General features: G+C 46.1%; 2 protein-coding genes and 1 long non-coding RNA gene across 4 annotated transcripts in view; all 3 read left to right on the forward strand.

The window, feature by feature from the left end:
- The first annotated feature begins 1383 nt into the window (after nucleotides 1-1383).
- Nucleotides 1384-12226, forward strand: LOC142765096 (uncharacterized). Of its 2 annotated transcripts, XM_075865662.1 has the most exons (4): nucleotides 1384-1908; nucleotides 3198-3467; nucleotides 5748-6081; nucleotides 11925-12226. In XM_075865662.1, the coding sequence occupies exons 1-4, from the start codon at nucleotides 1516-1518 to the stop codon at nucleotides 11966-11968; spliced, it is 1041 nt and encodes a 346-aa protein (XP_075721777.1). In that variant the 5' UTR covers nucleotides 1384-1515; the 3' UTR covers nucleotides 11969-12226. The 2 variants fall into 2 exon arrangements, with proteins under 2 accessions (XP_075721777.1, XP_075721778.1); XM_075865663.1 differs by lacking the exon at nucleotides 3198-3467.
- Nucleotides 12227-14307: 2081 nt separating this feature from the next.
- LOC142765097 (uncharacterized) lies at nucleotides 14308-18936 on the forward strand. The gene is made up of 3 exons (XM_075865664.1): nucleotides 14308-14850; nucleotides 16221-16490; nucleotides 18383-18936. Exons 1-3 carry the CDS (start codon nucleotides 14449-14451, stop codon nucleotides 18611-18613), a joined length of 903 nt encoding a protein of 300 aa, XP_075721779.1. The 5' UTR covers nucleotides 14308-14448; the 3' UTR covers nucleotides 18614-18936.
- A 3508-nt stretch (nucleotides 18937-22444) lies between these two features.
- The window catches only part of LOC142765773 (uncharacterized), a 133216-nt gene continuing 129977 nt past the window's right edge, over nucleotides 22445-25683 (forward strand). The window contains exon 1 of the long non-coding RNA XR_012884391.1: nucleotides 22445-22771. This is a non-coding gene — a long non-coding RNA (uncharacterized LOC142765773). The remainder of the gene's footprint in view (nucleotides 22772-25683) is intronic.

Below are 25683 nucleotides of genomic sequence, written 5' to 3' on the forward strand. Positions count from 1 at the left end.
CTGTTGAAAAAAAAAACATTACCGAAAGTTGCGCACCAGGATTCTTGTTGGGTAGGCCGTTCGGCGCGAGCAAGTTTGTTTGCGAACACCGAAACCATCCATTACTCATTAATAGCGCGCGTATTCCGAGTTAGCGTCGAGCGATGCTTGAATATAACTCGCTTAATCATGGGAACACCGACGTAATGTTAAGTATACTTTGCTTATTATTAATTAACGACTTTTACGCTTGTTTTATTAGAATATTATCAGTTGAACGTCATGACGAGGGCCGCATAATACTTCGCCGTGGGCCGCATGTTGATGAACCCTGCAATAAAGCAAGAGGTAACGTGAATCGAGAGCCAACGTGAAGAGATCTCTCGATCTTCTCTGCTTGCTGTATTCCTGTTGTTGGTGTTGTGACGTCGCCAACGTCCTCATCGAGAGAGACCTGCTCATCTGCTTGTGTGCGTGTGAGAATACGCTCGCCCCTTCAACGGCAAGCTGATGCTTGCTATGAGAGCAATGGCGCATGAAAGTACGATGCAGAATTAGCCCAACATCACCGCGCACTGTTCCTGCTTTTATGTAAAATAGGGGCTTTCTATATATAACAAATGAACAGGCTTGATACGTTCAAAAGAGACAAGAGTCTGCCACGGCTGTGTAGTGGCCAAGTTGCTCGGCTTCTGGCCCGAAGATCGTGTTCAATACCGGCTGCAGTGGTCACATTTGAGGCGAAATGGTATTCACCTTTTCATAAACGCCTCCCTGGGCGCCGCCATAGCCCTCCTTGGGCTGTGCGAATTGGCGCGTCCCCTCGAAAATGCACTGACAACGCTGCGCCCTTAACCTTTCTACTCCCGCGCACAGCCCATCATGGCGGTGTTTTTTTTCCTTCCTGTGAAAAGGTGTATAGAGGGTCATGTACAGGGCGATGTAAATGCTCGTTAACGAACACCATATGGTCCGAATTTCTGTAGCCCTCCCATTACATCATCTCTCAAAATTATACAGTGGTTTTTGGAACGTTTACTATCAGTTATTATTGTTATGCATAAATAAAAAAACAGCGATTACGAGATAACTCGAAGAACTACTGGGGTGTCAAACTTGCCTGGTATGAACTTCTCTGGACTTGCCTGGTATGGACATGTTTGGACATGTCTGGTATAAAACTATCACGTGAACGACGGCAAAATCGCCATCATCACAAATGAACAATCCGATGGCAGTATTCTTGACATCGAGGATGTATACGAATCACATGCGCGTTCCAATTTGCTTTGTTAAAATCAATATACATTTTTTTTTAAATTCATACTTGTAATTCGCCGATAGTTGGCAAGCACACTTGAAATGGCAGGCGCCATTATCATCATTATCCGGCGTGCACGCGAGTGCGTCAGCGTTCGTTTAATGGCTCGGTAGGGGAAACGGACCTGCCAGAGAGCACCCAGTTCGTCGCAGGACAAACGCAGAATCGCAGTACACCATTGCTGGAGTCTCCTTCGGAGACGGGAAGTCGACGGCATGACCTCTTCAGACCAGGACCAGACAGAGACCGTACAACCCGAGGCCGACGAGAAATGGGTCCTCCTGCAAGATGGCGGCGACGCATTCAAGGAACGGCTGCTCGAGGAACAACATGGCGACGCGATGGGCGAGAAGCAAAACGTTCCGCCTGAATTGAGCGAAGAAGATCTAGAAAAGCTGGCGCACTGGTGTCGGTCTGGCAGCCACGAGAGCTTGAGTGACGTGATGGGGATTATTCGGAATGCGGCCGCACGGCTGAAGACCAACCGCGACGCTAAAAAGTTTTTGTGGTGGGGGTTTTCTGGGTCGTGGAATGACCCGTTCGTCCACAATGGCCTCTGGAAGGACAAGCGCCTGTCCGTACTCTCCGCCGTCCTCTTCGCGCGTACGGTGAGTTGATACCCAAGTGAAGAGATCTCTGATAGTGTGGCGCCAGCCGAAGATGTCTGCTTGCCATCCAGCTTTGTAGCGCAGTGTTTATGAATAAGACTAATCGCCCATGATGAGATGCAGCTTTCAGATGAAGCTGGCATTCAAGGAGTGTCGCTGAAAGGCAACGTTTCCATCGGGTGACGTTGCTTTCAGTGTGGGAAGATGTTCCCTAGTTGTAGCGTTGGTTTCAGCGAGATTGCTTGTTCGATGGTGGCGTCATGGCATGACGCCACGCGACGATGCCCAGAACGTACATGCGTGACGTCACTCCTCAACGTCAGCACCAATGTTGCGTTTCACCATGAGATAAGGTAGCAGTGTAGCTGACGTGTTTGGTAGGCCCAGGATAAGGTAATATTTAAAGAAATGTAACACGAGCACGTTAGGAAAGGCCAAAACACATGCGCTAACACAATGATTTGATCTGTGGGGTTTAACGTCCCAAAACACCATATGATTATGAGAGACAACCTAGTGGAGGGATCCAGAAATTTCGACCACCTGGGTTTCTTTAACGTGCACTCCAATTTGATCACATGGGCCTACAGCATTTTCGCCTCCATCATGCGCTAGCTTACACACAGCGAAATGGTTTAATGCAAACGAAGCACGGATGTAGTCAGTGGCGATGAACGCTATTTATTTCCCAACAGTTTCGGGAGGGGTCCTCCCTTCATCAGGGGATGAGTTACGCTTACGCTATACTTAAGCGTAACTCATCCCCTGATGAAGGGAGGACCCCTCCCGAAACTGTTGGGAAATAAATATATTTATCCTTGTTGACAACACTCCCGTTGTGCCATATCATATATATATATATATATATATATATATATATATATATATATATATATATATATATATATATATATATATATATATATATATTTATTTATTTATTTATACTGAAGAAGCTTTTCCAATGAGCCAAACGTACTTGGGAAGAGAAGAAACACAACTTAGTGGTTGTCTTAATTTTATTAATAACGGTTTCGACCAGTGCACTGGTCTTCGTCGGGGTTTACGAACAAGTGAGTTAGTTGTTCGTAAACCCTGACGAAGAACCGGTCGAAACCATTGGTAATAAAATTAAGACAACCGCTAAGTTGTGTTTCTTCTCTTATATATATATATATATATATATATATATATATATATATATATATATATATATATATATATATATATATATATATATATATATATATATATATATATATATATATATATAGCCGCGTTGCACGCAGGTCCTGCACGTCCTCGCAACGGTGGCGTCACTGACGGAATCGAGCGCCATTCACGCTCTACTCATCACCTTGAAGCATTTCACACAGGCTACGCTGAGCGCTTCCCTATTTTCTATCGGAACAAGCTTTCTCTCCTTGACGGCGATCAAGACGTGCTTACTGGCCAAATCGGGACTAGGCAGTGTTACTGACGTTCTGCTTGCGGCCAACGGTTTGATCCTTCTCGTTGCTTGCTACGCCTGTATTTGGGAACTGGGCAGCGGCATCACGGTGAGCTTTTCTCTAAATCGAGTAATGTTCTCCACAGAAGGAATAGAACAATACGCAAACGTTTAGCGAAAGAGCTGCTTCTGAGAGGTACGGGATCATCGAGAGTCCTAACTGTGGGCTGCCTGCACACACATAGTGGTGTCATCAACCGCGATAAAATCAGTCGCTAAGCTGGTTCTCTTGAACGGACACTAAAGGAGAACAGTGACTCGGCTCATATTGATAAACTGCACTCTGAGAGCTCTAATGTCATAACTTTCCCCGTCTCGCCAAATAATCAGCGGAGACAATCAAGATGCAAGATTCGTTTTCATACCTTCGCGCCGAAATCTCCCGGCGTGACGCAACAAATTTCGAAACGTGTCTTTCGCATTTTTGCTACATGGGCATCGTGAAATTTTTCGGAACTTTGTGTGTTAAGGCTATAGCACCCACAAATGACAACGTGCTTCATTTTTATGAAGTTGAAGCTAAGTATGATCCAGTAGGCGCTTTTAAAATAAGTTACGTGATCGTTTTTTGGTACGTGAATCTCACGGTGGCATCTCCAACCATACATTTTTTTCTTTTCGCACGTTTTCTCGCTTTGCAAACGTAATGTCGGGGTAGGAGTGGTGTTTCTGGAATTATGATGTTCTACTGTACTAATACGTCAAATTTATTTTGCTCTTTAGTGTTTAGTGCCCAAGCTGTCGTGTGGTGTATTCCGTCACCGTTTGTCGAAATGCAGGTAAAACCACATGCAGACATAGAAAAAAGAAGGAATCAAGCGAGAAACTGGAAGAAAGTAAAATAAATAAAAGGGGGAAGCAAAATAGATACAAATACAAAGAAATACAAATAAAAAAGACACAAAAACACTAAAAATATAAAAATACAACATAGGAGTGAAGAAATGGGAAACCTAAGAGAAACAAAAACTGGCCCGCTCCGCATTTCTGTCCTAAAGATTCGTGTGAAAGACTAATGACGTTACTGCTCGCGTCACAAGCTCACACACAAATCACTCACACAAATCACCACCAACAACATGTCCAGTTCGGAGGCGCACGTAGTGAGGTGAACGTGATCAGGTATCCTCAACACGTCTTCGCGCACACGCTGTGGATACCTCAGCTATACTCACTATAACGAAAGAATTGTGCATGCAATGTCATGCACTTCGCAACTGCACGTGATGTGTAGGCGTGTTAGGATAGTTTGAAAGGGTCAGTTTACAGGCGCCCAGAAGCCGGGCTATGTACAGGGTGTCCCACGTAACTTTAGCAAGACATTAAAGATATGCCGGAACACGTAATTACGACGCGACGAAATGCATGTCGCTCCCCGTTGCCTGGAGTTAGTCAGACTATTGTGTTCCTAAATACTGTTTAATTAGATATGTTTGATTAACTTTTCAAGGAACAAAGACAAATAAGATATTTTAATGAAAAAGTTGTAGATCGGTTTGCTTATCTGATTAGCTATTTTTGAACTTTGTATCTTTTAGGTACTAGTGTTTTTCAGCTAACTACAAGTGTTACAAGTGCCCGCGAAATAAAAAAAAAATACCACGTGACAAACCCACTCATGCGCCAGTGCACACAATGATTCCAGCACTCCCTGACGTTCCGCGCACGAACGACCATAGCATTCGCCCCATTGTTCTGTCTCGGCAGGGCCGCAACGATGGTTGTGGCTTTACGATAAACAGGTTTTACTATCGGCCACAAAAACGATAACCGCTGTGGCTGCTTATCGCTGTCATGAACCGGTGCGAGGGAAGTGTTTTGTTCGTACGCGGAACGTTAGGGGGTACTAGAATCATCATGTGCACTGACGCGCAAACGGGTTTGTCACGTGGTATTTTTTTTTATTTTGTGGCCATTTGTAATTAGCAGAAAAACACTAATACTTACCGATATAAAGTTCAAAATTATCTATTTGGACGTTTTGAAAACCAATATACAACTTTATCATTGAAACTTTTATCCATCTTCGTTCCTAAAAACGTTAGTTATTTAAACAAGTCTAATTAAACAGTATTTGCGAACACAAAAAATAGTGTGACTAACCCCAGACAACGGTGAGCAACAAGGATTTGGTAGCGTCGTAATTACGTGTTCAGGCATATCTTTAAAATCTGGCTAAAGTTATGTGGGACACCCTGTATAGTTACTGCGATGGCGATCTCAACAGGGTCTGATTAGGCTATAGAGTTCTGCTTTTGAAGACGATGCCTAAGCATCTTCAAGTTTTCTCGTCTTTACGATTCGACATGCTCGATTTGTTCGCTCGCAGGTTTTCCAGGGGGCGCTGCGAGAGGTGAACTTAGAGTGGTTCCCGCATGTGCTCGCGGACGTGGCGATGGTGTACGGGCTTACAGCATCTATTGTGACATCTGCTGCACTGGTGTTCCGAATGTGCACTGACGTCAAGGCCACCTCGAAGGCCGTGCTCCTCAACGACCGAGTGAGGATGGAGTACCGAAAACTCGTCGCTAGCGCGAGGCTGAAGGAACGGGCGCGTCTGGAATCATTGCTCTACGTGGTGGTCGCAATCTGCGGCATCCTTTGCTCAGTGCTCTTTGCGATCTTCGCATACATCCTAGGCATGATTCTCTTTGAAGTGGCTGGTACGTATTTCTGAAGTATATACCAAGTCGTTACAATGACTTAGTCAATAAAAAAAGAACACTAAGAAAATATGGGATGAAACTATTCCAGATGAAACTTGTACATACACTGTCCTGTTTTCTTTATGAAAGGGAACTCGCGAGCGCATGGCCTGTGCTCTACGGCAGCTGTGTGCAGCTCCATGAACTGACATCTAAGGAAAGTGCGTCTGCTACTGGCATCATCTGTTAGTGAACAAGGTAATGAGTTATTCATAAATAGAGCACGCACAAAAATACGGTACAGATGGCGATCAGAACAAGCGCTCACCATGCACTGAAGTTCTATATGGCCTTATTCTGCAATAAAACTTCAGTTGATAGTCAGCGCGTGTTCTGACCCCTTTGCGTGTGTTTGTGTGCTCTGTTTTATGAAGAACGATGAATAACGAACACGACCAAACCTTCTCCTTTTTGAACAGACGAGTCATGGGCGTTGGGCAAGCGCTGCTAGACTGGGCTCTGGCTCCGCTCTCGATCCGCTATAGCCATGCACAATACCATCCAAAGAAAGACGTACCTGTTTTAACTGTCCGTTGGTGGAGCTGTACGCAGCCAGCCGCTGGCGCAAAGCTCAAGCCATGCGCTCACGTGTTCCCTTTCACAAAAAATAGGAGAGTGTACAGCATGAAGCTTTTCGGAGTGAGGCATCAGGAGACGATCGGAAGGCGTGCGTGCGTGCGGATAATGAAAGGGTATGGCCAACACTTGCGATTACAATTTAGTACTGGCGTTACACGAGCGGTAACATGTCATGATAGGCTTAAAGTGCTTACATGTCTTATTGCGAAAACAATGATAAGAACACTCTCGGATGGATTTTGCCGCTGGCGTCGACGTCAGCGTCATTGAGAACGCGCGCGCGCGCGCGCGCGCGCGCACGCACGCACACACGCACACACACACACACACACACACACACACACACACACACACACACACACACACACACACACACACACACACACACACACACACACACACACACACACACACACACACACACACACACACACACACACACACACACACACACACACACACACACACACACACACACACACACACACACACACACACACACACACACACACACACACACACACACACACACACACACACACACACACACACACACACACACACACACACACACACACACACACACACACACACACACACACACACACACACACACACACACACACACACACACACACACACACACATATATATATATATATATATATATATATATATATATATATATATATATATATATATATATATATATATATATATATATATATATATATATATATATATATGAAAACGCAAGTAAGAAAAATACTCCTGAAAAAAACTCAGTTTCGCTGCAAGGGCGAAGGAATGATTGCGATAGCAACAACTTGGAATGTTGGAATGGTACGCTTAGAACAGCAAGCAGATCGAAACGTGCAGTGCGGGGCTCAGGCACAAATGACGCACGAAAACAACACACACTGGACGAGAGCGAACTAACAACGTTTACCGCTCGACACGTAACGTGCTGTTTTAAACAAAAAAAAAAACGACGCACGAAGCATTTTCACAGGTGCAGATAAGTGCAAACTAACAAGTGCCCCAGTTGCTATACCTCGCTGTGTATGAAAATCGCGCTCTTGTTCGCAAACGGGGCCTGTGCAGCGACTGAAGTGATCTTTGTGGGCCCGGCAACTAACGATATCGTTCCGGTGAAAGCAGAAGGAACAGGATTCTCCCCACGGAAATATAAGCGCGCGTACAAAAGCATCTAACCGCCCCCCCCCCCCCCACCCACTTCCCATTTGCGGGGCGAAGTACGTGCGGGAGATAAACGAGCGTCGACGCATCGCTACGAGCTGGGCGCCGAGCATGGGCGGCTTTTTTTAGGAGCGAAACTTCTTATAGCGGCACCCGTTCGTCCCCCGTAGTATGTAACAAGTATAACATTTTGACCTCCAAGGTGGTGCCGGTGAGAGACTTCTTCTTTGCGTTGTTGAACAATAAAAATAGTGCTCAATGTACGTGTCAATGGCTGCTAATGGGGAATGAAAAACAGGAGCATTCGGCTTTTAGTTAACGCGCAGGCTGCGATCCCCATTAGCAGCCATTGGCATGTACATTGAGCACTATCTGACAAGAAAACGTTATACTCGCTGGGTGTAACCTCCTTAGCTTTAGAAAGGTTTAGCGAGCGTTGAGCCGCAGTGCCACGAATACAATGAACTTGTATATACCATGAATGAACTCGAGGTGGTTAAAAAATGGGAAGTAGATACGAAGCGCAAGCCGTAAGAAAGTAAAAGCCGAATTCTCCGTCTCTCATTTTCCATTAGCAGCCATTGGCATGTGCATTGAGCACTATCTGGCTGAAAAAGTTTTCTACGTAATACTCGCTGGGCTTAACCTCCTCTGTTTTCGAAAGGTTTAGCGAGTGTTCGGCCGCAGTGCCATGAATACAGTGAACTAGTATATACCATGAACTCGATGTGGTTAAAGGTGGGAAGTGGACCCGAAGCGCAAGCCGTAAGTAAGTGTGCGTGTGCCACCTCTCGTTTAGTCCTTGGAATGTCCACTGGATGGCGGTGCTTCTATATGGGGAATATATGATGAAAAGATGCGAGATGGTGGTACTGGAGTGTTGAATAGATGGACGAACGGACACATAGATGCATGGATGGACGCATGAACGGACGCAGGGGCGGCTGCATGGACGAACGCAGGGACGGACGCACGAAGAGACACACGCACGGACAGGCTGATGGACGCATGGACGGTCACACTGACGGACGCATGGATGGATGGAAGCAAGAACGAATGGACGGACGAATTCTTCGCCCCACTTTCCATCATTCACTCTGTGGATATGCTGCCATTTTTTTCTATGAGTGTTCGTATATATAGATACGTATGCATATACGATGAATGAGGGCGGCGGCGACGACGGCAGAACACCAGCCGAGATGGTCTATATAATTGCTATCACAATAAAAAGACTCCGACGCGCAGACTTGAACATGAGACCTCTTACTAGTGAGTGCGAGGCGTTAACCACGGAGCCACGAAGGAACACCTTCTTCAATTTTGAAACAACAAGCTATTTATATCTACCATTTAACACTAGTGATATGCATCTAGGGGGAACTATTGTGTTTTCACATTAGCAGTGAGATGGTGCAATGAGCGCGCGTCATAGATCGTCACGACACGGTGGCGAATGCGCGCTCATCTGCCACGCTTACTTTGCCTCGCGTAGAGGGGATGGCGAGAATCGTAGGCATTGGGCTTTCACCCAAACGATTCTGTTGTAGTTACCGGGCGCACAGAGGTCACGACACTCGTTGTACAGTCTCCGCTTGGGGAAAGAACGCCCTTTTCAGACACACTAAAGCAACAATTGAGGTGTTTATTCGCGTTCATCTGTACCTGTGAGTACGTTACGTTTGTCACTTGTGCTTGAGAAACGCGGAGCACGTTTCGATCTGCTCACCATTCCTCGCGTGACCTTCCAATTTGTTGCTATCGCGTTCATTGCTTCGCATTTGCGAAACAATGAATGCCATAGCAACAGGTGTAATGCTGTGACGATGTTTCTAAACGACAAAAAATTGAGGTTGATTCAGCTTCGTGTGCAAGCGCAGATCGCGATAGCATAATCGCGCCTCGTGCGCATGGCCACTGAGCTGCTAGCATGCTTTCACTGCGTATTCCTCAATGGTTCTGTAGCGAAACGAATGACCGTGTGTGAAACATTGGCTGTATGAATTTATGGAATGTCAGCAAAAATCACAGCACCGGGTTTATTGACGGTACATTTCAGACACCTTTGCCCTGCAATAGGCTGGAAGACGAGGATGACGACTGCAAGCGCAGTTGTCAAAGGCTGAATGCGCCATAATTATTCCTTTTGCGAATAAGCGAAGGGCTTTTTACGGATCCGTAGGGCAACATTCAAACATATGTCTGTTCACTTTGTTGATGCTTTAGCTGCTGCTGATTATTTATAGTGTCTGAGCGGTTTGTAATTGTTGGGACGTTGAAACACCCACTTGTTGCTCGATGTGCATATTTTCACAACTGGCACGATTCTACTATTCTGTATCGCAAGAGATGGTGCATTAATTCCTTCCGCTACATGACATTCTTTATGTTTTTTTCCAAAGGAGGTTCAACAATGTGAAAAAAAAAAAAAAAAAATGTTGTGGCTCTTTGGTTGAACGCCTGCTTACCTCGCAGACAGCCTTAGTTCGATCCTCCCTCAAACCCGCAATTTTTAAATGTTTTTGTATTGTTTTCGATTTTCCATTCGCAGCAAGATGACGATTTTTCGCTCACAACCAACGACACCTACGCCAATGTCGGAATCTCTGCGAGACAACCTCTTTATCGATTTCCTCTTTAAAAGGCTGTTAAGGTCCATGAGAACAATACTACCACTTCGGCTTCATTGGATATAACCGATGGGTAGCAGAAAGGAGTAATTTAGGCTCATGCTTCGCAAGACGATAGAATTTGGTAGCATTAGCATTAAAGAAACAATGCAATATCTAAATAGAAAGAAAATCTTTCTTTTAGCCTATATTTCATCTTTGTAATACATTGTCTGTCAATGACTACTCCACTGGAAAGTGTTCTGCCAAAGTTTAGGTAAGAAGATGTCTCCATTTTGCAAGACTTCAAAAACTTTTGGTCTACACGTGAGGGTACAAAGGAAATAGCCGTGCTGTTTTTGACAGTCTGTGTGTGCTCTAGAACTTTTGAGATACAATCCCTTTTAGCCCACGAGACCGCATTTTGGATGATGAGCAACAAAGTTGATCTGTTGAATGATTCGCATTAAAGACCTGCATGGAGTTGACGAATTCTCCTCGCACGTGGATCATGATGCACCGTCCACTAATGTGTCAACTTCGCATGGCATGTTTTCAACGCACACAGTATTTATTACATTCCACGAGAGGAAAGCAAGTAATGTGTCGTTTTGTGCGAGTTTCTGTTAGTAACTATAATTGGCATGAAAATAACTGTTTCAATATTATGAATAGTTATATGTACGCTTTTATGTATGAGTACATTATTTATGTGTGTGCATACAAGCGCGTTTAACATTTCTTTCGGTTATGCGTTGCTATTTTATTATTTGTAAAAGCGCTTGCAATTCACCCTCAATGCTACTCCTACATAGGCTCTGTTCTGAGCCTGCAGTATCCTCTAAATAAATAAATAAATAAATAAATAAATAAATAAATAAATAAATAAATAAATAAATAAATAAATAAATAAATAAATAAATAAATAAATAAATAAACTGCTTATCAGTGAGTATAATGTTCGATTTTGACACAGAACAATATCATGGACTTGACATGGGTGTGAAATTAGTTTTTTGTTCATCACACATAGAGAACTGAAAAGTCACTCATACCTTTCACGTTGGTTGTGGAACACGGAACGTCGAACGACCAGTTAAACAACATAGAGTTTTTTTGACAATTTTAGGCTACAGTCCTACGCAGCACAATCAGTTTATGTCAAGACATACTGACCATAAACTGATTTCACTTTGTATTCAACATTTGCGACTGCTAAACAAGATTGAGCAGCGTGTATTCGAAAAGTGAGACATCTTAACTGTCTTAACACTTATTGCTGAAATACGTGGCAAGGAGGAGACAGCCCTTGTAAGAAGGGCAACGAAGGCAAAAAGGAAACTACTGTCTCGCCCTTAAACTCATTGTGGTTTAGGGACCCTTTAATATTTGTTTTTTTTTTCGCATACGCAGCCTTCCTGAGCCCTGCTGCTCCCGCCGCATCCGGTGGCGTCTAGGAAGCGCGACACTGTCCTGGCCCTGCAATTCCAAGCCAACCGGAATATTTTAAACAATCACCGAGGCAGTGATGAGTTCTACGACAATGATACGAGCCTTAGCAAGCCTTTTCTTAACTTCTTCGACGCACGCCAAGCTCTCCATTGACCTGCGATCTGTGAAACACAAATTGTAAAATTTTTTACCGACATCGCTGCTTTGGATTCATTAGATCTTGCCCTGGTCTCGTAGATGTGTTAAAATTAAACGAATTGCAAATGCAGAGCTATCTATTCTCTAATAATTGTTTGCGGGGCTCCCCGTCTATGGCTGTGGAAGCGACCGTTTTCGCATAGGCCCAGCACACAAGTACAATTCCCTCAATAGCATAGCCGGAATTGCTTTTTTTTTCTTCAGGAGGAATGGACGTGGTTGCAAGTTGCAACCATATTTTTTGTTTGTATGGACGGTGGAGGGTAGCGTGTGTATACGAATTGAAAATCGAAAACTTTCGGGGAGGGGTGGAAGCGACCCCCCCCCAACACTCATCCACCCTTGCAACACCTCATTTTCGTCGCGGTGCGCTTCCACGAAACTATCATTGATGGAGTTATGCACTGTCACAAAATCATGTCTGGGGGAACGCCGCAGTGGAGTGCCCCAGGAAATTTTCGCCACCTGGTGTTCATTGATGTGCAACCTAATTTATATATACGGGCCTCGAGCCTTTCAACTATATTAAAATTCCGATGCCGCGGCCAAGATTCGACCACGCGACCTTCGAGTCGGCAGTCTGCCGCCATGGCAAGTACGCTTGCCCAATGTATTATAATTCATAGCGGCCGAATTCTTCGTTTAGACAGAGACTGCTCGTTTTGTATGGTATACGTTGGGGCAAATGAACATCAGCGTGAACTCGAGTTTGACTCTTTGAGAGTGAACGATGTGCACTTTCGCGTATTTCAAGATAGGAGGTCGCGCGACCACGATGGTAAACTCGCGTAACACCAACCGAGCAAAGACGCAGCTTACAGACATTTCTGGTCTAAGGGAACATGTGACATCTGCCTGCCTGTTAGGCTAGACATGATCCTAGGTGCGCCATATCGGATCTCGAAACCACGGCAAAGTGCCGTCCCAAAAAGCAAACCTAGCTGCTCCGGTGCTCTTTACGCAGAACTGCCCAGAGCTGCAGACAAGTTAGGAGGAGGTACAAGTTTGTTCAACCAAAATATTCGGGCAAGTACGTCCGAGGGTCCCCGCACGATCCCACTGCGCTAAGTCAGAGAATCTTTACAGTTCGAGCAAACCTTGTAATCCCAGGCGAATGCGGCGGGAAACGCGCGCTGTAACACGGCGATGGCATTATTGCGAGACTGTTCGTTTCCGATTGACGAAATCGTGATTAGGTTGTTGGAGAACCAGAGTCTATCGCACACGTTACAGCTATGCCAAAAGGTGATTTTCAGGAAATCTCTATCGAACCGGGCGTCTGCACCTTCGTGTTCTTTCTTGGCACTTTTGTATAGACGCTTCACGTTCTCTCATTTCTGGTTGAATTAACGGAAGAAAACTTCACGGCATTACTTCCAGGAGCTACGCCCAATCTCATCATCATTCACCTCGTGGATCTGCCGTCATTTTTTTTCTCCTCCCAGCGAAAGCTGGAATAGCCGCCTCCCTTTGTAGTCTCTCTCAAGGCAACTACGACAAAACCAACTTGCCAGGTACCTTTTATGCGTCTTAGCTTGCGCTAAAGTTAATAACTTAAACCAAATGTGATAGCTGTGAAATGTGGCATGACGCGCGCAGTCATCCCTTTCAAACTTGTAAGGGCAGTGGTTTAAAGGTGATGTTGGCGTTAGAATAGTAGTCTTATCTGGGGTTTCATGCCCCGAAATCACGATGATGATTTCAGGGATGCCATAGTGGAGGACTCTGGAAGTTTCGACCATCTGGTGTTCTCTTAACGTGCTCGGACATCACACAGTACACGGGCATCTATACCATTTCACCTCCTCCGAAATGCGACCACCATGGCCAAGATCGAACCTCCAACCATTGGGTCAGTATACCCGAGTGCCGTAATCGGTATACAACACCATGACGGAACCAGAATCACCAGAATCATAACTAAAGAATGCGACGAGGATATTTCCGAGATCTAAGCTGTATCCCTCGTGCATTTTAATCTACTTAACCCACCGAAAATAATAAACAAGTTCTAAATTTCACACTTGGATTCCCCTTTAACTTGGCTGATCATTTTAATACAGTTACGCTGAAGCGGTAATGTGGGAACAATATAATGGACACCACCACCCCAATAACCACTATCATCATCGTGGCGCATCATGCACGAGGGTGGAACAGCGCCTAGCCTTGGCATGTCTTAGCAGGGTAAACTGACCAGCCAGGTGCGGCCGCTTCTCTGCAGGAGCGACGAAGAAGCGAAGCCGTCGAGTCCCGCGTTGCGCTTAGGAGACGGAAAGGCAGGTCCATGGCCTCATGGGACCACCAACAGACACACATCGCGCAACCCGAGGCCAACGACGAGCAATGGGCATTGCTGGAACATCGCGGCGACACAGTGAACGAGCAGTTGCACGAGAAACAAGATGGCGACGTGAAACGCGAGGTGGGAAGTATTCCAGATACGAATGAAGAATGGCTCAGCGCTGACGATATGGAAAGGTTGTTGCACTGGTGTCGATGCGATGCGGTCTTCAAGGGTGGCGTGAAGGATATCGTCAAAAAGGCCGCTAAGCGACTGGAGAGTGCTCAAGATACGGAGAAGTATTTCTGGTGGTGGCGCTCTGCATGGAACGACACTTTCGCGCATGACGCTGGCTGGGAGGGCATACGTCCATACGTCGTCACTGCCACCCTCCTTTTGCACACTGTGAGTTGAAACAATAGTTTACTAATACTCGATCTGGTAACGCCTGGCACTCTACGTAAGAACAGGTCAAACATTCCGGGCAACTAGAGCTTTCAAGTGAAGCGGACGTTGAGGGAATGTCGTTGAAGGCAATGGTTCAATGAAGGGACACTATGTCCATCATGGCAAAGAGAAGACCCCTTGTCAAAGCATTGGTTTCAGTGATATTGCTCGCTAGATGATGGAATTAACGAATGATTCCCATGTTATTGTGCCATCGATGACGCCTTACGCCAATAACGTGTCTTCCCTATGACAGCACTGGCGCTACGTTGTGAAATCTACCAGCTATAGTCACCAGCTTAGTCGACACGCCTGATATAAGGCCGTGATGAGCACATGGCAGCTAATGCACCTCGTAGACCTTTGCTTACTGGAAGACATCTTGCGTAGGCTGCTACTAGTTTATCGCATACTGGAGCTTTAGCGCACACACACGAGGACAAATACGATCGAGACACAGGGACCAGCGCCGACTAACAACTGATTTTAACTCAATGAGGAAGACGCAGCTTGAGTATGCCCCTTCAGAAGAGACGCAGCTTCACTTTCAGTTGAGACGCAGCTTCAGTTTAGACGCAGCTTTGGTATGCAACAAAACCAAATAGCCCGCCTTTCCGTATTACTGCAGATTACTGCGTCGATGACAATCGATTCCCACGATGCGTGCTATCTGCCAGTCTTTTTTTCTGTTAACCTGTCCGCCAATCCTTTCAGTTGCCTATAGGTGGCTTGCATTGACGTGACTGTAACAGCCCCGTTGAAACACTAACATGGCGGGTCGCAAAACTTGTGATGTCACGTTTGTATTATCAGTATATCACATGAAGGTTATTTCGCCGTTCACGCACAAGGACCCAATGGGGGACCAGTGCTGGATAGGTGGCGCGCCGAAAAAGGACCCATAACAGGGAGTCGAGGCATATGCTCAGCGACTCGCGAAGACGACTAGCTGCAGTGTATACCGCAGCGAGTTCCCGAGCTTGATTTTGACACGAAAAGCTCTAGCGGTCCTTGGGCCCGTGATACGGTAATTTAATTCACTTTATCACAGGAAGCTCTGGAAAACGGAAAGAAGCTTTGCAAAGCGAATTACGCCAGCGGCAGTGGCTGGGATATGCGCACTTAGACTATCAGGGTGACCACGGAATCTCCAGCGCCGATTCTCAATAACGTTCAAGCAACCTCGTTATCATACTTCAGTGGGTTAATGGTCACGGGATTACGCTGCCTTGGCGTAATCTATAAGCCGCCATAATGTGTGCCCATGACGTCACGTGCAAGCTATCGATATACTGCTTTTCAGATTAATGATGTCGCCTTGAACGCAGGTCTTCCACGTTCTCGAAGCACTGTCATCTCTGACGCACTTCAACGCTCTGCACGCTCTGCTCGTGGGGCTGAAGCATTTCACGACGGTGATGACGCATGCTTCCGTACTTTCCATCGCCACACGATTTCTCTCTATCGTGGTTGTCAAGGCGAGCCTAGTAGTGAAGTCACGCTACGTTGGTATTATAACCTTCCTGGTTCTCACCTGTACTTTCATCCTGATGGCCACTTACTTCATCTGCATTCATAAAGTGGGCACCGGAATCACGGTAAGATATTTTTTCCCTGATCGGGCGATGTTATCTAGAACAACAAACAAACAAACACCATACTGAACTTGGCCCCGCCGCGGTGGTCTAGTGGCTAAGGTACTCGGCTGCTGACCCGCAGGGCGCGGGTTCAAATCCCGGCTGCCGCGGCTGCATTTCCGATGGAGGCGGAAATGTTGTAGGCCCGTGTGCTCAAATTTGGGTGCACGTTAAAGAACCCCAGGTGGTCTAAATTTCCGGAGCCCTCCACTATTGCGTCTCTCATAATCATATGGTGGTTTCGGGACGTTAAACCTCACATATCAATTATACTGAACTTGGCAAAAAAGTTCATTCCAACAGTTACGTGGGATTCTCAGACGTCCTAACTGTGTACAACTAACGTAGAGGTGTTTCAATAACAGTGAAACCAGTTGCTCTGTTTGTTCATTTAAATCGTGACAGGAAACTAACGTCACTCTCCACGTCACATGGTGTCGTCACGTCGGTGGCTTGCGCAGGAATATTCCTCATATGGAAAGATGTACGGGGAGGGCTAGGTGTTTCGCATACGACCTTTATCATAAACATTGTAGTTTGAATTATATTTTTTCCTGAATGTCCTACCGAAACGAAAGACGCCGCGCGGTGAGCGCGAATGTGTACGCACACTTGAAGCTCCAAGCGATGATTTTTCACGTTAACCTTCTCTTGTGGCTCATATCCTTCATGGAGTATTCGCTAGTGAAGAGTATACTCTTGCAATATATTATAAAATTTCTTAGTAATGGAGGTTTTACTGTAAAAACACAAATTTTATACAAAATTTCGATCCCCGCCGCGGTGGTCTAGTGGCTAAGGTACTCAGCTGCTGACCCGGAGGTCGTGGGTTCGATTCCCGGCTGCGGCGGCTGCATTTCCGATGGAGGCGGAAATGTTGTAGGCCCGTGTGCTCAGATTTGGGTGCACGTTAAAGAACCCCAGGTGGTCGAAATTTCCGGAGCCCTCCACTATTGCGTCTCTCATAATCATATGGTGGTTTCGGGACGTTAAACCTCACATATCAATTATACTGAACTTGGCGAAAAAGTTCAACCCAACAGTTACGTGGTATTCTCAGACGTCCTAACTGTGTACAACTAACGTAGAGGTGTTTCAATAACAATGAAATCAGTTGCTCTGTTTGTTCATTTAAATCGTGACAGGAAACCAACGTCACTCTCCACGTCACAAGGTGTCGTCACGTCGGTGGCTTGCGCAGGAATATTCCTCATATGGAAAGATGTACGGGGAGTGCTAGGTGTTTCGCGTACGACCTTTATCATAAACATTGTGCTTTGAATTATATTTTTTTCCTGAATGTCCTACCGAAACGAAAGATGCCACGCGGTGTGCGCGAATGTGTACGCACACTAGAAGCTCCAAGCGATGATTTTTCACGTTAACCTTCTCTTGTGGCTCATATCCTTCATGGAGTATTCGCAGAGTGAAGAGTATACTCTTGCAATATATTATAAAATTTCATAGTAATGGAGGTTATACAGTAAAAACACAAATTTTATACACAATTTCGATGCTCTCTCAAACTTACGAAATATAATGCTTTGCATCAGTTATTCTAAAACACATGTGCGATTATTATTATTATTATTATTATTATTATTATTATTATTATTATTGTTATTATTATTATTATTATTATTATTATTATTGTAGTTTTTGTTCTTCTTGTGTTTGTTAAAATGCAAGCGTATTGTCTTGTTAATCAGATTGGACCCCTCCTTCCCCTATAATGTGAACGCCTCGAATACCAACCAACCGGAAGCTAACAGCCTCACTTCAATACCACTCGTACCAACATCCCAAAATCCTCGTGGTGACGCAACCGCATTCTCGATATTGCTCGCTCGCAGCTTCTCCAGGAGACGCGCCGAGAAGAGGACTTCCCCTGGCTCCTCCAACTGCTCGCAGACACGTGGAGGGTGTACGTGCTTACAGCAGCGGTCCTGATGTGCGCTACGCTGGTGGTCGGAATGGTGATCGACTTCCACGTCCTGACATCGGCCTCCTTCCTCCACACCCTGGTGATGGCGCAGTACAGAAGGCTCGCGTCTCACCGGAGGTTGAAAAGACGGGCGGAGTAGAGACAAGTGTTTGGTCTGAAGATGGTAATTTGTGTCGGCATCTTTTGTGCAGGGATCCTTGCAAATGAATGCATCTCGGTCGAAGCGCTCGAGTGAGACACTGTAGGGTTGAAAATGTTTTGTTAAGTGCACCGAAACTTGGACAAGATGAAGTGTTCGGGGCAGTCTACCGTTCTGTCCACTTCATCTTGTCCAAGTTTTGGTACGCTTTACCGAAAAATTCAAAGTGAACTTGAACCAACGGAGCCAACACGCCATCTTGTTGAAACATATGGTCTTGTTGAACACAGAAAACTTTTTTTTCCGAAGAACCTGCTTAACAATTTTGTTGTTACTTCTATATTTTCTCTGTACCATGTCTTTCAGCATTGCCCCGCCACGGTGGTCTAGTGGATAAGGTATTCGGCTGCTGACCCGCAGGTCGTGGGATCAAATCCTGACTGTGGCGGCTGCATTTTCGATGGAGGCGGAAATGTTGTAGGCCCGTGTACTCAGATTGGGGTGCATGTTAAAGAACTCCAGGTGGTCGAAATTTCCGGAGCCCTCCACTACGGCGTCTCTCATAATCAAATAGTGGTTTTGGGACGTTAAACCCAACAAATCAATCAATGCCTTTCAGCATTGTATGTTGCCACTCCTGCAACAGCCATTCAACTGGGCTACAGTACGCAAAACGTGTTTTAAAAAACAAATCTGCGTATCAAGGTGTTCTGGCAGAAATATCTACGTGTGTTGAAGAAATAATCTGTAAACGGGGGTTGTGTGTTCGAGCCGACATTTCGACAAGTGAAATTTGAAATATATTCATGAATTCAGAGCCTACTTGCCAACACACATCTTTATTGGAGCTTGCAATGCGAAGCAATGTCTCTCAACGCGCACATGGGGTGCTCTTATAAGCTAACAAAGAAGTTAACAGTGACGTCAGAAATCCATGACACACACATGTGAATTTTATGTTAGGTATAGGGCCCTCAAATAATGCAGTGACGTCAGAGCACAATCAGCACATTTTCTCTTTTAGCTGGAATTAGACAATAGAATTGTCTTCCACAAGACTAGTTCAAGCATTGAGGAAGACAAGTCCTCTGGTCGAAACATAGGCTCGAACTTGCAGCACCTGTTTACAGATTCTTTAATCTGAAGCTTACATCTTACCTTTCGTGCCATTTTTTTTATCAACGTGTGACGTTTCACACACACACCGCGATACTATTTCACACGCTTTGCCCCGCCGTGGTGGTCTAGTGGCTAAGGTACTCGGTTGGTGAACCGTAGGTCACGGGATCGAATCCCGGCTGCGTCGGCCGGGATTCGATCCCGCGAAACGTTAGCAAAGAATAACGCACTTGTTTTTTTGGTATAGTTAGAGGCTGTTTAGGGCCCCTTTAAGCCCCATGGCCAATATCCCTTTTCGATGCGGAGGCTACGTTTGTGACGCAACTATGCTAATGTAGAAAACAATGCTAAAAGACGGCACGACATGACACAAATCGCCCCGCCGCGGCGGTCTATGGTACTCGGCTGCTGACCCGCAGGTCGCGGTATCGAATCCCGGCTACGGCGGCTGCATTTCCGGTGGAGGCGGAAATGTTGTAGGCCTGTGTGCTCAGATTTAGGTGCAGTTTAAAGAACCCCAGGTGGTCGAAATTTTCGGAGCCCTCCACTACGGCGTCTCTCATAATCATATGATGGTTTTGGGACGTTAAACCTCACATATCAATCAAGGAATTAGTTCATTTGTACATAAGACAACTTGTCAATTGTTTCCTTTTTTGTGGGGTGTAGGTGACCCATTTTTTGAGAACTGTTATACACTGAGCTACGCCGGTGCTTGGGACTTCTCCGCAGACTGGACTTAGGCAGGTTTGATGTCACGAAAGGAATCGCGTTATTACAATTAATAAAGCGTTTTAGAACAGTAAAGAAACAACCATGCAGGTGTCAGTCACACAATGCGATTAGCATTAACGAGTGGGTCGTTCAATGCTAAAACCCACTACAAAAACTGTGGTGGCTGCATTTCCGATGGAGGCGGAAATGTTGTAGGCCCGTGTGCTCAGATTTGGGTGCACGTTAAAGAACCCCAGGTGGTCGAAATTTCCGGAGCCCTCCACTACGGCGTCTCTCATAATCATATAGTGGTTTTGGGACGTTAAGCCCCACATATCAATCAATCATTATCACCACAAAAACTTGTTCTCGATCACTTATTAACTATGGCACATACCCACTTCAAGAATTACGAAATCTCCGTGCGAAAAGGTGGGCGGCACCTTTTTTTTTTTTTAATAGAAGCTTTGTGTGGCACTAGAATGCCTCGATGCGCGCTCCCCGAGGCACTCTACGTAGCGCTGTAATTTTCAGAAAACGTGATCACCGCGGTCTACGCTACGAATTACTGAGCTCCTGTTGGAGGTGTACAAAAAAAAAAAAAGAACCGGAGCCTGTTCACTGCCCTTAAAGAAAGAAAAAAAAAAGCTCTGAAAGGTCACACTTCCAGCTGTCGCTGGGACAGTGCTGTGCGTTCCGCACGGACCTGCCGGTTTTGGTCACGAGGCGGGTAAACAAATGCGTACAGCGTTGAAAGCGCAACCCAACGAGCAGTGGCCAGCAGCGCGCTCTTAGGCGAGCTGGAGATAAGGCGATCATCATGATATCGGGAAAGGTCAGCCGGACATGTCGGCGCACGTTCGCTATCTGCAGCCCATCTTCTCGAAAAGCTCGCTGCTATGCACTGCCACCCAGTTTAGATGCAGCTTGCGTCTTCCGCTTTATTTTTGGGGCTACTTATACAATAACCACACGCAACACAATTGTTTCGTTGAACTTTACTATCTGGTTCTTATAGATGTTGCTGACGCTGTCTGGTCATACACTGAACAATAAGGCTACTTTCACAGAGTGTTTCCCCCGAGCGTCAAGCCAGCGCTCAAGTAAGTGTCTTGCCTATACGGACACGTATAAAGAGGGCAGTGACAGAACAAACATGTTTCTCAACTACTTAACAGCGCTCACGGTTCGGACTGCCCAAATGACCGATATGGTGCGGATAGCGTAGAGTGAAGGTAACGCCGGGCCGAATCCGGTGTAACGAACACGTGCGGCATTGGTTCATTTTCATTAGCAGGCACAAAGTTGTGTGACAGCCTGTTTGCAACAGAGGCCATGGTCCCGGTTGACCATATCGAACAACGCCGCGATTGCAGCCTCCGAAAGCGCAAGATGTAGGGCCCGGAAGTTCGACTCTGAGTTCGCAAGGAACACGTGGTTTGTATCGCATAATTCTCTAAATTGTCATTGAAGTACAAAATCTTACCTTCAGCCGAGAGGCTCGTGTAGTTTGATCAGAGAATAATTCAGAACGAAAGCGTGTGGTGCGAAATTAGTGTGACATGAAGAAAAGGTGTTCCGTTGTGCGCAACGATTGCGCTGCTCAGAGCGTCCAAATCATGGTCCGAAAGACAAATTCGTTCTGGCGCGATAAACAGATCACGCGACATGTGTCGTTGAAACGCGGTGGCTTATCGGCGCCTCCCTTCAGCACCGTTCACAACGGACAGTTCTCGCAATCGCATCGGTGCCAAAAAATTGCCGCGTTCGGCAGCGCTCGGTGACGTGACGATGTGCTCAGTGTAGCCGACAACTGTCTTGAGACGAGCTGTATCATGGCTGCTGAAGGCAGATAAAGGCGCATGCGCTATCTCACTTCCGTGCGTAGTTGTAGAAAAAAAAAAAGCTTAAAAATATGTCTCCTTGCGAGAAGTGAAACAGAGCAATGCCATCTGGAAAAACTTCTGGCCTGCTCACTACTCCGGGCATGGCCTCTGACGTCACTTAGTTTTGACAGTCGTCTCCTGCCGAGTAGACGTGTGCCTGAAGGCTCCCGCCGTTCGAGATGGCTGGATTGCTAAGCCTGACGAAGCATGTCGTTGAGTTCTGGCGTTTCCTTTGGCGACTGCACGAAGATGAACGTGTTTTTTCCGCGTCTCTGAAGTGCTGCGGGATGGTGTGAAGTGCTTCGTTCACTGAATGTTCACGTAGCCTGTACTGGCGGGCTCTCGCAATGGGCCAGTGCTGCGGGCTCAGCTGCCACCGATATTGACAGTGGGCCGAAGGTTCCAGCGTTTTCATTCGCTTTCACCCCGTGATTAGAAGGTAAGTGCGCGTCTATACTACTTGTGTTTGTGTTGTCTTAAAGTCAACACCTTTAACACGTTCACTTCTTTCTGTAAAATGGTGTCGTGTACGCTTCTGAAGTTCTGAACTGTTTGCGGAAGCCTTGACCTTGAACACTTTTAGCTGAGTGGCGCTGGCGCTCACTTCCGGCGATAACGTATAGCGATAACGTCCCGAGATATTAGAGAGTTATAGTATACCGGGCTTACCGGGTTGCCGGGCGTACCGTGATACTGGAATCGAAGTGTGCATGCGCAGATACGTATGTCACCCGTACCGCTTCCCGTACGCGCGGTATTTTTCAGATTTCACGTTACCGTGGTAGCGTAGGTGTACGTAGTGTACGTAAACATGGCGGCGCTCTCGGATTCCCGCTTCGAAGTGATTTCGGCATAGTTGTTGAAAGATTCATCTCGTTCGCAGCAAACGACTGTTCAAAGTGGCTTCGCTTGCCTTCAGTTAGCTTCATTGACCGAGTATTACGGATAGGTTGGCGTAGTTTTTGAGATAGCTTCCCATTTCGAACGCGCCTAGGCTTAACTACAACATCGATGTAAACAAATCGGCAACGGAGATGTTTTCGCGTTTAGTGCGTAGTTCACATTTATTTACTTTTATTATCGCAAAAAAAAACTTCTAACAATTCTTCGCGTGGTGGCAGTGGCAAACATTCTCGTTTTCTTTTCATTTTCACTGTTTAACTTATTAACCGTCTAATAGGTGGCGCCACCATCCCAGTTGGGGCACGTAAACGCTATTCCGCTAAACTATAAGATGCTGCCCACAACGAATGTTTGCTGCACGGTAACGCCATTCCCTTATCCTACGCTATCACGCTAACGCTAAACTTTAACTGTATATTACGGAGTTTCAGAATAACGTTTGCAGGCGCTGCGGGCATAGCAGGTGAGTTTTAGAATGTTTGCTCTCCTAGAGAACAATCTAGGGACTTTAGCTGCCCCACAAACTCAAATGCACAGAAACTACGCATAGCCTCGACACCAGCGTTTGCGGGCCGCACACGTCGCCCGCAGTTTCGGATTTTCTGTGGGCGAGCCGCGGACGCGAACGGCGACTCGTGTTTCGAAGCATGCGCAGTGGCAGGGACCGCACCGCAAGGGCTCGTGGGGCGCTATTCTAAAGCTCCCTAGTGACAGGAACTGCATAGATCCTAAGTTATTGACAAGCGCGTTTTCCGAGACGTGGTCTGCTGGGCTGAGAATGACGGCGAAATGAAGTAGGCGCAGCTTTACGCTCCGCTCAATCAGCCGTGTTTAAGGTTCCGCTGCTCGCACCGCTACCACATCAAGACAAAGCAATAATCACCGCGTGGCAATGTATGTCTCAGAACAGGTGTTATTTCGTCAGGGTCGGTAAACATTTCGCTATCAACGCATAGCTCATCGAGCTTATTGTAATACACCTGCTCCGTTTGTATAGATGATAGAATGAGGACTAGTGCGTGGTGTCGTGCATCTGTTGTGTGTACTTCGTAGTATTTCTTACCGCTGCTCCCATCATTTTTTGGCAATATTATAATTATGCACCAGTATCTTTACAACGCCTCCTAGAAGAACCATGCCTCGAACGTCACTCTCTTTTCAATTGGGAGCTTCCTACCAGCACGCAATCTCGGAGGCCGTGGCTTCGGTCGCATGTGGCGACCGGCCGCCGCGTGTGACCATTCGGCTCCGTAACGCTCAGTCACGTGACATTACCGCAACACTCTGTCACGTGACATCATAGGTGCTCGGAGGCAACTGTGAGACACTGCTGTGTTCCCAAGGGGCGGCTGCCAGAGGCGTTAGCCTTCGTTCGGATGGGGGAGGGTGAAATACGAGGGTAGGGCAGTACGTTCGTGGCTCACGTTCCAGGTATAGTTTTTTTTAGGCTCGTTAGTACCTTCACCTAACTTCATGTTCTTGAAGTATATGCTGGGGCTCTTCAGCTGAATTTGGATGCCGGTGCATACCTAAACGATTTTCCTGTTTTGTAGCTTCTCAATAAAGCGCATGTGGCGCAGAAAGCCTGTGGTATAGCGCTTTTCTAAATGTTTTTAAGCCGGAATACTTGAGGGAGACTACCAAGTACACCGATCCAAGAACATGGCACGCACAACAGAACAAACACACTCACTCATGCGACAAAACTGCAGAAGCTTAGCAAATAATAGGAACACTTTGTGTGCGTCTTCTGGACTGTGTGCGTGTGTAAATCACAGATAATCTATAAGATGTATCTTACTTATTTCACATTTTTGTTGGGCAATAAAATTTATTCCTATAAATTGATCGCGTATCATAGCGCACAATATTTTTTACGTTCGGATGAAATAATAGATGCTTACAAATAAACCACAAAAGAATTTAAAGCGCAATACAATCGTTAAAACTGCACCAATTCAGACGCAAAGGGTGGAATGAAGCTGTTCTATACATGTAAACCTCGCCACAAACGTTTAATTTTTTCACGGAAGACGACGGCGACATATATAGTTCACAGCCTCCCGTGGGCACTCACTCAGTCAAAGTGCAAGACGTCACGGCGGCAGTGTGCAGTCCTGATATCTAGGTGGCATTGAACAGAGATCTATGAGATATTGTAAAATTATGCTACGTCAGAGACGATAAGCGAAGAGAGTGCCGGTTACACTAAACGTTTTAAATGTGTTGATCAGTGACGTATATACCTGAAGACTTGCTTGCAGCTAAGTAATCGGGGAGACAGTCAGTGGCGTTAGTTGTTCTCGCTTTTCAAAAAGCGGCAGCTGTGCCCTATGTCGCGTTGCTGGACTTTAGGAGTCAGCATCCCTCTGAACACGTCAAGCTCCGGGCGAATGAAGCGCATTCTTCGTTAGACACTTCAACGAACAAAACCGGAAGTTGATGAGG

Source organism: Rhipicephalus microplus, chromosome 6 (assembly GCF_043290135.1).
Source record: "Rhipicephalus microplus isolate Deutch F79 chromosome 6, USDA_Rmic, whole genome shotgun sequence".
In the NCBI taxonomy this organism is placed as follows: domain Eukaryota; kingdom Metazoa; phylum Arthropoda; class Arachnida; order Ixodida; family Ixodidae; genus Rhipicephalus; species Rhipicephalus microplus.

What these genes read in the sequence shown, in the direction of transcription:
- LOC142765097 (XM_075865664.1), top strand. Translation starts at nt 14,449, where the DNA reads ATGGCCTCATGGGACCACCAACAGACACACATCGCGCAACCCGAGGCC. An exon ending in CCACCCTCCTTTTGCACACT is followed by an intron (nt 14,851 to 16,220) that starts GTGAGTTGAAAC and finishes CCTTGAACGCAG; the next exon opens with GTCTTCCACGTTCTCGAAGC. An exon ending in AAGTGGGCACCGGAATCACG is followed by an intron (nt 16,491 to 18,382) that starts GTAAGATATTTT and finishes GCTCGCTCGCAG; the next exon opens with CTTCTCCAGGAGACGCGCCG.
- LOC142765096 (XM_075865662.1), top strand. Translation starts at nt 1,516, where the DNA reads ATGACCTCTTCAGACCAGGACCAGACAGAGACCGTACAACCCGAGGCC. An exon ending in CCGTCCTCTTCGCGCGTACG is followed by an intron (nt 1,909 to 3,197) that starts GTGAGTTGATAC and finishes CGTTGCACGCAG; the next exon opens with GTCCTGCACGTCCTCGCAAC. An exon ending in AACTGGGCAGCGGCATCACG is followed by an intron (nt 3,468 to 5,747) that starts GTGAGCTTTTCT and finishes GTTCGCTCGCAG; the next exon opens with GTTTTCCAGGGGGCGCTGCG.